The sequence below is a fragment of the Thalia democratica genome, chromosome 4, assembly GCF_965202585.1.
Source record: "Thalia democratica chromosome 4, ktThaDemo2.hap1.1, whole genome shotgun sequence".
NCBI classification, from domain to species: Eukaryota; Metazoa; Chordata; class Thaliacea; order Salpida; family Salpidae; genus Thalia; species Thalia democratica.
Genome location: NC_139168.1, coordinates 64,379,390 through 64,392,517, shown reverse-complemented (window position 1 = coordinate 64,392,517; position 13,128 = coordinate 64,379,390). Strand labels below are relative to the sequence as shown.

The window sequence follows — 13,128 nt, the reverse complement described above, 5'->3', positions numbered from 1 at the left end:
TTATAACTTTAGATTTGAAAATTTAAACAAGGATATGAAATATTTTTGTTAGTAAATTAATATGATGATGCATTTAAAAAAATACAGTCATATATTTTACAACTGGTTTAAAGCTGCTTACAAATAATGAAAACTGAAAAAAATTAAGTTTTCTATATAAATAATATCCATTTATATTAAAAAAAACTTAACAAAAACTTTCTTATTTTATAGAAAAATTCTTAATAAGGTAAATTTTTATTATCACAAAACAGAAAATCAATTTATACTTTTAAACGTAAAACAAAAATTTGAAAACTCTTGCATATACTAAGACTATATGTTTTTTTTAATATATTTTATTTTTGAAAGCTTGTTATTAATAAAACATTTTTAATTTATAAGCCAATACGTTAGTTTAAAGGCATACCAAAGTTATATTAAACTGAATGTATGAAACTATACTTCTATTTCTTTAAAATCTAAAGTAGTGATAGAAAAAAAAATTAGATAAAGTATTCTAACTCTATTTAAAATGTTAGATTATAAATACATTTACATAAACTGTATTATATAAATTGTACAAACTAGAGCAAAATTTCAAAAATTTCAAACTAAACTTTACTATGATTTTGATAAACAAATAGCATATAATAAATAGTTTACACATATAAATAAAAAACTATACAGCTAAATAGTACAAATAAAATAAAAAAATACCACCTAAAAAATAGCATAAAAACGCCGTTTTCTTCATACTGATAAATCAAAAATTAACCAGGTACATTCAGTAGTACTTAAATAAAACGGAGCATTTTTATTGTACTCATTTTTATTTTAACTTTCTAAAAAATCGTCAAAAAACGTTACTTTAATCTCACTAAACAAGCACAACTGCAAATGGAATGCTTCAGAATAAAAATCACCAATTAAACTTAATAAATACTCGCCCATATAAAACCATTGAAAAAAAATGTTAAAAACTCTTGTTGTTTTACAATCAATAAATGTTGGTGTTCCTGTACCACCTCTTTTCATAACGCCTCGTGTCAAAACTTTTGTGCGACGGGTAAATTCCGGTTTTCCCCGTTCTCGCGTTCCGCCCCAACGACCACCCCGTCAGCAGGTTCGTCTTCCTCTTACCGTAAGCCACCCCAGGGATGGTTATGACGTCACCGACCTTCAACTCGATTTCCTCACTGCCGATTGGTCGGTGGTCGAACACAGCGACCCGGTTGGTTGAAACAAACCAGCCCTGGATGGATTAATAACTATTATTTTTATTTGAGTTTACTTAGTTACTTTATTTTAGGAAACAAACTTAAGCTTTTTAAAGGTGATTTTACTTCGATACTTTCCCTAATTTTTATCTAGATCTAGTAGTTATAATTTTACTTGTATACTTTTAGTAATTTAACCTGAATGTAGTAGTAGTACTCTTCGTCAAGCGATTGAAGTTTTGAGGAGGAGTCGGCCTCGTTTGAAGTTTGCATCAGCTCATACACCATCCTGCATATCTGTGAAGATATCAAAAATATTTTATTTTATTCAAACCTTGTAAAATTAAATGAGAAAAATTTTAATAAGTACTTGATTTACTAATCCAACTTTAAACTAGACCTGCATTTATGTCTGAAAAAAAAGTTTGTTAATAAGAATATCAATATTTATGCGAAAAAAAATTAAAATAATTTTTAAAATTAAAACTTAATATAATTGACTTCATGTTGTAAAATTTGGTCCTTACGAGTTGTAACACATACTTCATGGTAGATATCATATCATGATAGGTATTAGAAAACTTGTTAAGCTTTTGTAGATGAAAATGTAAGTAAAAAAACATTAACTAACACATCATACATAATATTAGAACAAATTTGTAACAAACTTCTAAAAAATACATTCAAATTAGTTAATTTACCGTAAAAAATATTCAATTATTTGTTTAAAACCTATGCACATCACGGTAAACACACGCATTTTCAGTTAAGTGTAAGTTCATAAACAGTGTAGTAAAGTTCAAACAAACATTAGATGACGCAGTGCAAATGACGTAATCAGATTGCGAAAGAATTTCTATGTCGCTTACTATTTGCTCCAATCCGCTGTCACTACGTCTTTGGTAATTTTCATCAGTAATAAATTCGTATTCTGAATAACTATTGTAATTTTTGTTTAGAATTAAAATTTGAGTCCGAACAAACATACTTATGTTGTTTAAGTACAAATAGGTGGTAAATTTATAATATTTGAAATGAAAACATATTATTTTATTGAACTAATTTGGCAGTGAACTTGAAAATATTTTACCACCTTTTAGAAAAATATTTTTATTTTTAGCTAGTACACTCAAAGAAGCTGACAAACTATTTATAGTTTTTTAGATAAAATAATTTTACATTATTACATATTTACATAAAAAATTAAAGTTACTTTTTCTCTAGTTCAGAAATTATGGACTTTTCATCAGTAGCCAAAAACACTCTTTTAGTGATCTTCTCGTTTGTAATACCATTAGCATTGAGTTTAAACTGATAATCTCTGTACCATTTTTCTACATGCAACATGTACTGGTCAATATCTACGGCTTTTGCTTCGTTCAAAGTTTTATCAGTTCTACGGACATGTAAACTACAAAAGTACTTTGATGTTAAGCAGGTTCGACTGAGCTACTTATGTTGTAAAATATTTTACCTAAAAACTAAGCAATGACTCATTTATTGTTGCATAAATGAAAATGTATACAAAGTCTCATTGGTAATTGATAACAAAGTTTTTATTATTAAAAACTCTATGTTTGATCAAACCAATGTTTTTTTCATACAAATTAGTTGCTTTAAGTATAACATTTTAATGAATTTATTCTTTCAAGAACTTGTTTTACAAACTAAGTAATAAGTACAAACTAGGTATACAAACTAGGTTATAGTATAACACTTTTATAGTATATAGTTATAGTTATAGTATAAAGTTTAAAAAAAAAGGCTTTAAGTTATTTTGACGGTGACAATGAATAAAATTGTAGTAAATACAAAAGGAACTGATGTTAAATTATGTAAGAAAAAACTATTCATTTGAATCTCGCGAAGTTTTAGCTGAAACAGAAAAACTTCTTCTATGTCCTATAAATAAACATTAGGTTATTTTAATTTGAACAAATTTGGGTGTTTTATTTTAGCTTGTGTAAACAATAAGCTGGCTATGTACTAATAACTAGCTTAAAAATTTTGAAAAAAAAGCTAAATTAAAGCAGAATTTATACTTTGATGATGTTTTACCCTTAAAGTGTATCAAAAAACTTTGAAACTTACAAAAAAATACGTCTTTATAGGTTTTTAAGAGTTTAAAAGAAAGGAAAGAAGTTTTAAATAAATAAATTATACTTACTTACCCACTACTTTAATATACTTCTTTCCAAAAAAACACATTAGAAATCTTACAATGTTTAATTAAGATTAAATAAAAAAGATAGTTAACATTTATAGCAGGCTTTCCCAAACTCATTTACTAAATCGCCCCCTTTTCAGAAATTTGAAAAATATTTGCCCCTACGATTTTACAAAGTAGTTTTTGAGTACAAACTTTTGAGCCAAAAAAGTTGTGTTTGAAATGTAATTTAGTCTGGTATTTCTTATGCAAGCATTTTTGTTGCTATTTTCAAAGTAGTTTACAGGGCTTGAGAAAATAAGTTACAGTTGTTTTCTTATACGCCCAGTAAAGTGTATTAAAATACTTTATTATTAAAAAGCCTTGTGTAATCTGTAATCGATCCTGTTTAAATATGAATTGTTTTGAAACTAATGAAACTTTTAGGGTAGTGGTGGACAACTTTTGTAACGAGCAAATAATATTTACTAAAAAATATTTTCTAGTTTCAACTCATTAAAAAAATGTAACTGCGGGCTGCATAATTTAATAAAATAACATATAAGAAAATCAAACAACTCGATCAAAATAGTAATAAAATGATTTAGTATTATTGTGATCTAGGAAATACTATTGTGAACTGAAAACCAAATTGAAAGTGTATTTTAAAATATTAAGTATCAATTTTTTTTTGTTGTGCACAAGTAGTTTTCAAATTGTTTAGCGGATCGAAATTTGACTGGATCTTAACCGTACGCTACCGATCTGAAATATTAACTGAAACCTGACATTTTAATAATCTCTCATATAACGAATTTCGGACATTTAGAAGTTATTACTAAGTAACTTAATTAAGCCCTTAGTTATTAGCCTATAATAATTTACCAGAAGTAGTGAAAAACTAAAAGCTAGTGTTGAACTATTAAAATAAACAACACAATCTAACTGTTAATATATTAAAAATTAAGATAAAACAAAAAACAGTTGTATTAATAGTTTAAAATTCCTTAATATATAGATTTTTAACAATAATAAATAAAGTTGGAAAATAAAATTGAGTTTAAGAATCTTTTAAATGAAAAATTTGAAGTCATTTCAAATAGAGACTTCAAATCTATACTCATTTAAAACCAAAAAAAAAATTGAAATAAAAATTTTTATGGTTATCAAGATTTTATTTATACAGATTAAACAAGTAATAACAAAAATATGTCAAATAAATTTCTTTCAAACAAATACTTTTATCAGTACGCTATAAAATCTTTTAGTTTTTTATAAAACGACAAAAATAAACTACAAAATTAACCAAGTCAAAATAAAACTATTAACAGATTTAAAACATAAACCATTTAATAAATACAGTAGACTTCCGCTTGAAATCGCACTTTGGACAAAATAAAAAAGTGCAAACTCAAAAATTATTACCAATTTTTTTACAAAATGATAAATATAAATATGTTATATGCAATAACGTTTTGAATAAACATGAAATTAACTAAAACATAAAATGAACATTCATTAAAAAAATATAAATCTATATAAGTAATAATATTATGTATTTTTTGTTTTTTTAATACTTAGTTAGTAATAAACTTTATTTAAGTTGAATTTATGAAAATATAAATTTGCAGTTTTTTTGGGTAAAAATTGCGAAATCAAGAGGAAGTCTACCGTAATTAATATTTATTAGGTATTATTCAAACCTGTTGTAGAATAAATAACTTAATAAATTTTTTATTATAAAAAGACTTTTTAAATACATTTCAAACCAGTTCAAATAAGAAGTATTTTAAAAGATCAAATAAAATAAAATAACTTTCATAAAATAATGTCTGCTACTGAAGTCTATTACAATGTGAAGGATGAGGTTCAAGACTGCTTGCAAGTTTTGTTTTAATCTGAATCTTAATCAGTAAAATAAAGCCTCCTTTACAAATATCTAGATTAGAACTTTTGCTCATGATGTTGATAATGAACTGAAAGTTTTTTTCAACAATATAGCTAGAAGGAAAAACTAAAAACAACAATGTAAATTCCTCTCAAATTATTAAATACTTTTGCCTTATTTTTTGTTGAGTCCAAAAGCTTTCATATCGTTCGTTATTTCTTTAAGTTCAAGGTTAGTTTGTAAGTCTGAGGAGGTTTCCTGTACGTCGTTTACTTCAAAAAGATCTGCCTCGAAGGGATCCATATTTTTATCTATATGATATCTTTTTTGTGTCAAATCAAAATTTTACTATATAATATATTGAAATTGTTAAAAATTCCAGATTTTTTAGGTTTTTTTTTTTGCCTAAATTGTCAAATTCCAGGTTTTTAGGTAAATTGGTAGCCCTGTATAGTTTTATTTCTTAGTCTAACTTAAAGACTTTTCAAAAAACAATTGAAAATGTCAGGATGTGATAGTTGATAATAGATAACATAGATTTTTACAAACCATTTATGATCACAAATAACATATATTTCAGCTTATAAAGTGGTGAAAGGGATTCCGATCGTCTATGATCTATGTAATTGTCAAATAAAAAAACATATAAATGAAAATATGTAATTTACTTGAAAGTAGGAGTCATAAGTACTTGATTTTTTTCTCTATACTTTGCATAAAAAAATAAGCTTTTTTGTTTAAGTTTTATCTCAGGTCAAATATTTGATAGCCAGCTAAAATTAGTAACATAGCAAGATAAAAATTAAAAATTTTATGACAGCCCAAAATTTTAAAATCGCCCCCTTTTCGCCCCCTTACTAATTATCGCCCCCCGACTTACTAAAATCGCCCCCAGGGGGGGCGATATCGCCCACTTTGGGAAACCCTGATTTATAGATATATTTTTTGCTTAAGACGAACAGAAAACACTCACCCGACAAACGGATGTTTAATTTTCGCGGTCAATTTATCTATTCTTTCCTGTAACTTCTTCTTGGGTCTCATCATGTACATCAGGAACTGGCCCATCCACCAGAGGGCAGGGGCGTCGTGCAGTTTTTCCAGCTTGCTCAAAATATCAGCCGGTACATCGATGGGCGTATGAGGGGGATGATCGGCGAAATTTCCGTGTGGCGGCAGTTCAAAAACTACATTTTCGTCTTCATTTCCTTATAAATTAAACTGTTAGACTTTTTATTAAACAAAAAACCTTAGTTTTTCAACGAATTTAATTTATCAAGCACAGATTGGTTTTACACGCTTACTTATAACGCTTTTAAAGTGGGCTTTTAAAACGGTAAACTCTTTACTAATTTATTATTAATTTATTGTAATAGGTATTGTTTACATTTCTAAACAAATCTTCCTAGTTTAACTTGTAATTTTATATTTAAGTAATAAAATAATAATAATAATAATAATAATAATAATGTTTTATTAGTAAAAGTTAAGCTAGTGTAAAATATACTTAAGCTTTATCTCAAGCCGCATTTAAATGTTATAAACTAAGTAAACTAAAAAGGAATTTTTACTATGTGTGAAAAAAATTTAGTTTTTGCTTAACATTAAAAAAGACATTCAAGATATATTTGAGCTCATTGAATATTTATTTTTTGTGCTTAGTAATAAAGTTAAGTGTTGTGTTTAAATACTTAAAAACCGTTAAACCACAATTTAATATGAACTAACCAAACAGCTCATAAATAAAATAGTTAAATGTTGCTTTTGGTGAGTAAAGAACTTATTTAATGTATCAAGTACTATGTTAAAAACTTATTTTTCTGAGACTTATCGCTGTGTGTTTTGTTTTTGAGCTGCCGTTCCAATTAAAACAACAAACCCAAAACACGCGAACAACTTTTCAACAAACCAGTTTCAACTTTATCCAAATGCCGGCAACTTTCGCTCAGAGGCAGCAACGCCGCCGACCACCCTTCTTGGCTGTAGTCCTTCAAAAACCCGTTGCTAGGCACGAAGGTGCGACCGGTGCCGAACGAGATCATGAAGCAGTACAGCATCCAGTGCGCGACACACCCGAACCCGCAGGTCTGCTGGGGTCCGCAGGTCAGGCGCCTCGCAATAGTGCAGTTCTGTGGGTTCTGTTGAAAGAAATTTTAGTTTCAACGCTTTCATACGTAAAAGTTCAGTAACAACACTTGAACTATCATGTACGTTTAGTTCTAAGTAATGAAAAATTAAGTACAGTAACCTCTCGGATCTTTACGCACTCGTGACGTTACGCTTTCTCGTTTAGTTACGCATTTCAGAATTCTATAAAATTCAGAAAATAAAATTTTTAATTCTTTTTGATATATTGCACAAATTAGGTTTAAAGTATATTTTTGAATTAAAATATGTTTTTGAATGCTAACACACCTCTCTATATCTTTAGACTTTGTTAATTTATGTTCCTTGACTAATTGATAAACATTTAGTTATACCTCAGTATATCAGAAATTTTGTTAACAATAAGAGATTAAATCGAAATTCTGAAATAAACATGACTGTGTTTAATAATGAAAGTATAATGAAATAATGAGAGTTTTTAACACAAAGAAATAATACAGCAGTCTTGCCCTATATATTAATAAACACATGTTATAAATGTAAAGAAATGCTTAATTATAAATTGAATTTGCTGAGTAGAATAGAATATAAATGTCACATATAAATAAAGATAAAGATAATTTCTACTTATTATTAAAATAGTAAAATTATTTCTACTCGTATTATTATTATTTTAAAGAAATTCAAATCCTTTTTTTTAATATATGTATAGTTTTATCTGTTGTTTTCATTTTTATAAATGAAGTAAACAAATAGTTAAAAGTGGGAAAGTGCCCAGTCTGCTTTTAACTAGAAGCAATATTAAAAAACAGCCATTATAGTGAGTATATTTGGTACCTCTCGTTTCTTTACGATCTCTCATATCTTTACGCACTTTTTCTGTGGACACAATGTGCGTAAATAAGCGAGAGGTTACTGTAGTATAAAATTTAAATGTAAACGTCTGTGCTAAAATGAAAACTTTTGCGAGTGAAACTTGCTATAAACAAAAAGGGTTTTTGCGCTTGATTTGAAGTATTGTTGTTTTGTAATTTGTTAAATTCTTAATATTGTATTTGTACTGTCATAAACTTATTTGTGTAAAGAATACGTTGGCAATAAAAAAATTGTTCAACTTGTTGTTTTAGAGTTTTCATAAGAAGTAACTAAACTTTTGTTTAACATTTACAACTTAATTTTCGACGCAGTATAAAATAACAGCTGTTTCTATGTCGTTTGTTAAGTAAAGGTTAAACAAAAACACACAAAAAAAACTATACAAAAACTTTTGTACTGGTTTATTACAAGTTTAAACTAAAATTATCAGTTAAACTGTTTGACAAACCTAGAACAAACTTGTGTGCAAATTTTGAAATGCTAAAGTTCAATAATTCATTTAAAATCCTAAGAAAACGATCTTTTTTGTTCGCTCGACAACAAAAAACGTTACCTTGACAGCACACAATACGTTTGAATACACATTTTGAACAGGTTCAAAGTAACAGCAAACAAGTTTTGTTTAACGGCTTTATCACATTTTGTTACCTAAGTCTTTCTTTTATTATTAGTAGAAAACTTTAAAAGTATTTTTTACTTTAAATATTTAATATATTGTATAAGTTTTGGTACAAAAGATAGTTTAAACATATAAATTGTTTATTAAACTTTTAATCAGTAAATACAAGTAATAAATAGAGATCACTACTTCTAGAGGAGAATATATATAAATTATTAGTTTAAGTTTGTTATCAGTAAACAAAGTTTCGCTCAATGAGCTCATCAATATTTGCATTGAATATTTATTCAAATAGATAGTCAGTACTGATGAGCTCATCGAGCGAAACTTTGTTTACTAACAAAAAAAAAACTATACTATTCTCCTCTAAAAACAAGATATCTCTACTTATTGATTTTTAATACACTATACCGTACAATATATTGATTTAAACATTGTAAATATTAGAAAAATGAGATGGAAAACTGCTAAATGATCGTAAAAATGATTAAAACTTCAAACTAACAACATTCATTTAATAAAATATTCATGATGAATATTATTCAACGACACTTACTTGGATACTATGTATTTTGTCTTGTACAATCTTGCTAAGTTTTTGCAATTCTTCTTTCTTCCACATACTTTCTTTTTCTATTAATTCTTCAACCGTTGCAGTAGCAGCACTAGAAAATTGTTAATTTTAGCGCTAAACTAAAAAAAATATTTAAAGGTAAACTGAAAATTAAAATGGTAAGCTTAAAAGTCAAAAAAACCACATGGTAGTTTTTTTATTAGACTGATTTTCGTTTTGTTTTATTTTATTTCAATTAGTATAGTTTACATGCCTATTAAGTATAAATATAGTATAACAATTTGTTACAACAAGCACTAAATTTTGCAATTATTTAAAACATAAACAAAGTTTATTAAACTTTAAAAATTTTGCTAAAAATAAAAATGTTGTAAACTTTTACAATTTTATGTTAGACTTTATACTTTTAAAATACATTTTGTAATATTATTCAAAAGACTACGACTTCAACAAAACAGTAAAAAACCCAAAAACATTTAAACAAAAAAAAATAAAATTATTTTAAATAAAATACAACTTTTGTTTGAATATTTTTAGATAAGTATTTCAAACAAAAAAGTTATCAAACATGTTTGAATATTTTTCTTATTGACTTAAGAATTAAATTTTTCAAATGTAATAAACTGATAGTAAAACATATATCTTTTTTTTTGAAAAATATTGATTGAAAGTTTTTGTATAATTACCACATCGTTCAAAATTTATAATTTTATTTTATTCGGAGTAATAAACTATTTACAATTCAACTATTTTCAGCTAACACTAAATTAATAAATATGTTTCACTAGTTCTTGTTTGTTTTTACTAGTCTTTTCAAAGTTCTTTCTGAAAAGGTTTAACTGAAGTTTGAACAATTTTTATTGTAAATTGTGCAGAAAACTTGGAAAAATATCAAAAAAACCAAAAAAGTGATCAACTAAAAATAAATTTTATTTTAACACGTTTTGCTATTTAGTTTTAAATTTTTGAATTTTTTTTCAAAATAGCGATATTTTCACTTTCAATTTCAATTGTTTTTGATGTTTGAGTTGTGGTTTAATAAGGCCAGTTATTAAACTAAGTTTGAAACTCCTTTGTTATCAAACCAGTAATTTGATATTTAAAGAAATAAAAGCTTTATTGTGTAAATAGTTTTTTTGATGACATATTTTAACATGTAATAGTTATATCTGAAGCATAAAAAAACATTTTTATCCGTATAGGCATACTTAAGCTGAAAAACTCAAATATAGAATTTATTTTGACTCTGTAAAGTTATATAAACTGTTCAATAGTCTGCTACTTTAAAAACGTACAAAAATAAACGAGTTTTGATGTTAAACAGTATACAAGGTTTTAAATAATAAAATTTATATGTATTATTTGTATTAACAAAGCTGGTCAAAAAAATATCAAGTTATTCAATTTTACGTTTATTGAATTATTTTGAAGGAAACTGTTTTTGATTAGAAAATCTACGTTTAACAAAGTTAACAAAAAAAATTGTTAGGTGATATAAATAGTTAAATATTGTTTTTTGCTAAACCTCAATTGCATGTCGAATTTTTCCAAAAAATCACTTTTTTGGTTGTTGTTGTGAACGAAATAAAACAGCTCCTTCAGATCGTTGTTCACTTTTCTCATCATGTATTCAGTTTCTATCTGATTATCTGTTTTGTGGTTTGCGTTGCTACTCAGCTTATCATCGTGACTTGTTTGAACGTTGACATCTGAAAATTTACAATGACAATAAACACAGTTGGCAAGCTGTAGTAAGTAAGGCAACTGTTTTTTTAATAAGTTAAGTTATCATTGTACTGATATTAATATTTTAATTCAAAAAGTTATAAAATGCTGGTCTAAAAATTTAAACTACTCGTGTAGTTTTAATTGTTTTAGAGTTTAGAGTAGTGAAGATGATTTTTTGTAATAAAAATTAAGACTGATAGAAAACAATTTTTTTTTAAAAACCTACCTTTTAGAAGGTTTTTGTTGAATTTCAGGTAGGTGTTCTCATTTCTGTATATAAAACGTGTATAAGTTATGCATGTTGAAAAAAAAAAAAGAAACTTTGAATAAAAGAAAAAAAAAACTCTTTCTATTAACTTACGTCCCAGGAGTTACAAATAAAAATATTTATTTTTTTCATTAAACTTATATTTAAATACCAGCTAGTTTGACTAATAACTACCTATAAAATTTTATGACACTTATTAGTACATTAATTATAACGAATAGTTTTAAATAAAGTTCTTTACTTTTGACTAAAAATACATGAGTGTTAATGAAAAACAACTTTCATTTTAAAGGGATAAATTAGTTGCCTTGTCATTTTTAATCAGCATATTGTCCTAAATTTAAAATCTATATTTTAACATTCTATTAAAAGTAATACTACAGTTAATAAAGTTTAAAATATGCATTATTTTTTTAAACTATTACGCACGGTAGTTGTTTATAAATAAATATAAAGACTTTTGTACAAAACACTAATACACCAGTCTCAATTCACCTTTGAATTTTTGTACAGTTTTTAGTTGTATTAATCCTACTTAAATGTTGTTTAAATTAATTAAATTTTATGTTTACTTACAGTATTTAAGACGTTTTTTAACTTAAAGTCATATATTTAACTTAAAGGTAGAACTATTGAAACAAAACTTACATTAAAATTCCTTTTGATGACTTGTTTGTCAAATAGTAGCATACGAATGACAAGCATATTAGGAAAGGTATAACAAGTCTTTTAATATTCGAATTAATTCTCCTTGAAGTTTTGACTTGCATTTTTTTTGATTAGATTTTAAATATTGTAAAACACAACTTAAAGCTCGTTGTTATTAAAAAATTGATATTAACTATTCTATTTTTAGTTTAAAATAATCATTAAATTTATATATTTTTATACATAGAGTGCAAATTTTCATTTTAGCATTCAAAAATAAACCAATATAGAAATGTTCAAAAATATAATATAACAAGTGTACAAACTAACTACAGATAAGTATCGACTGTATTTTTATAGTCTAATAAAGTAATATTTTAAAAACACTGTATAAAAAAAAAACTTTTGAAATAAAGTTTAACACTTTGAGTTGAAACTTATAACACGTGATCTCATCTTGCATACAAAAAAAATAACACCCTTAATTTCACACAGCAAGAAAAGAATTAGCTATACAAACTTTTAGATGAAATTAAGAAAATTAACCCTTAACAAATACTTTCATTAGAATCTAACTTTAAAATGAATTTTGAGAAAGTAAAACTGTTATAGGTTTCATTAGAAAATAATAATAAAATTTTGCTTATTTTGTTAAGTGATTTTTTTTGAGTTTATAACTTATAGTTATGTAATTATAAACTGCCAACCTATCTCTATTTACTTTTGATTTATTTCAATAATGGAGTATTTCTGATGAAACCTTTAACTGTTTACTTGCTCAATATTTATTTTCAAAATCAGCTTATAAAAAAAAGTAGTTGATAAGGGTTAGCTAAAATATATTTAGCTTGTTTGCTCGATATATTTTGATTATTCATTATCCTTGTTTGTCTAATAAGTTTGCATAACAAAAGATAAGAGCTCTAATTAGCTAAACAAGGATAATGAATAATCAAAATATTTCTATCATTATCCTTGTTTAGTTAATTAGTGCTCTCATGTTATATTTATGTTTAAATGTTCTAAAATTTAACTTAAAACTCATTGTTATTGCTAATTTGAAATTGACTATTTTT

The 13,128-nt window shown here is 25.8% G+C and overlaps 1 protein-coding gene across 1 annotated transcript; it reads right to left on the bottom strand.

Moving 5' to 3' along the window:
- Positions 1 to 979: 979 nt before the first annotated feature.
- On the bottom strand, positions 980 to 12,193 carry LOC145833548 (alpha-(1,6)-fucosyltransferase-like). The gene is made up of 10 exons (XM_082940715.1): positions 12,053 to 12,193; positions 11,363 to 11,406; positions 10,934 to 11,117; positions 9,391 to 9,499; positions 7,143 to 7,371; positions 6,207 to 6,441; positions 2,413 to 2,610; positions 2,009 to 2,138; positions 1,398 to 1,496; positions 980 to 1,234 (listed from the first exon to the last, which is right to left on the bottom strand). The coding sequence occupies exons 1-10, from the start codon at positions 12,172 to 12,174 to the stop codon at positions 980 to 982; spliced, it is 1,605 nt and encodes a 534-aa protein (XP_082796841.1). The 5' UTR covers positions 12,175 to 12,193.
- Positions 12,194 to 13,128: the final 935 nt, after the last annotated feature.

Bases quoted from the DNA above. Each gene is read 5' to 3' on its own strand.
- LOC145833548 (XM_082940715.1), bottom strand. From the start codon at position 12,174: ATGCAAGTCAAAACTTCAAGGAGAATTAATTCGAATATTAAAAGACTT. The intron at 6,442-7,142 runs GTTTGTTGAAAA...TTAATTTATAAG, and splicing joins TTTGGATAAAGTTGAAACTG to GAAATGAAGACGAAAATGTA. The intron at 2,611-6,206 runs GTGAGTGTTTTC...GTACTTTTGTAG, and splicing joins ATTAAACATCCGTTTGTCGG to TTTACATGTCCGTAGAACTG.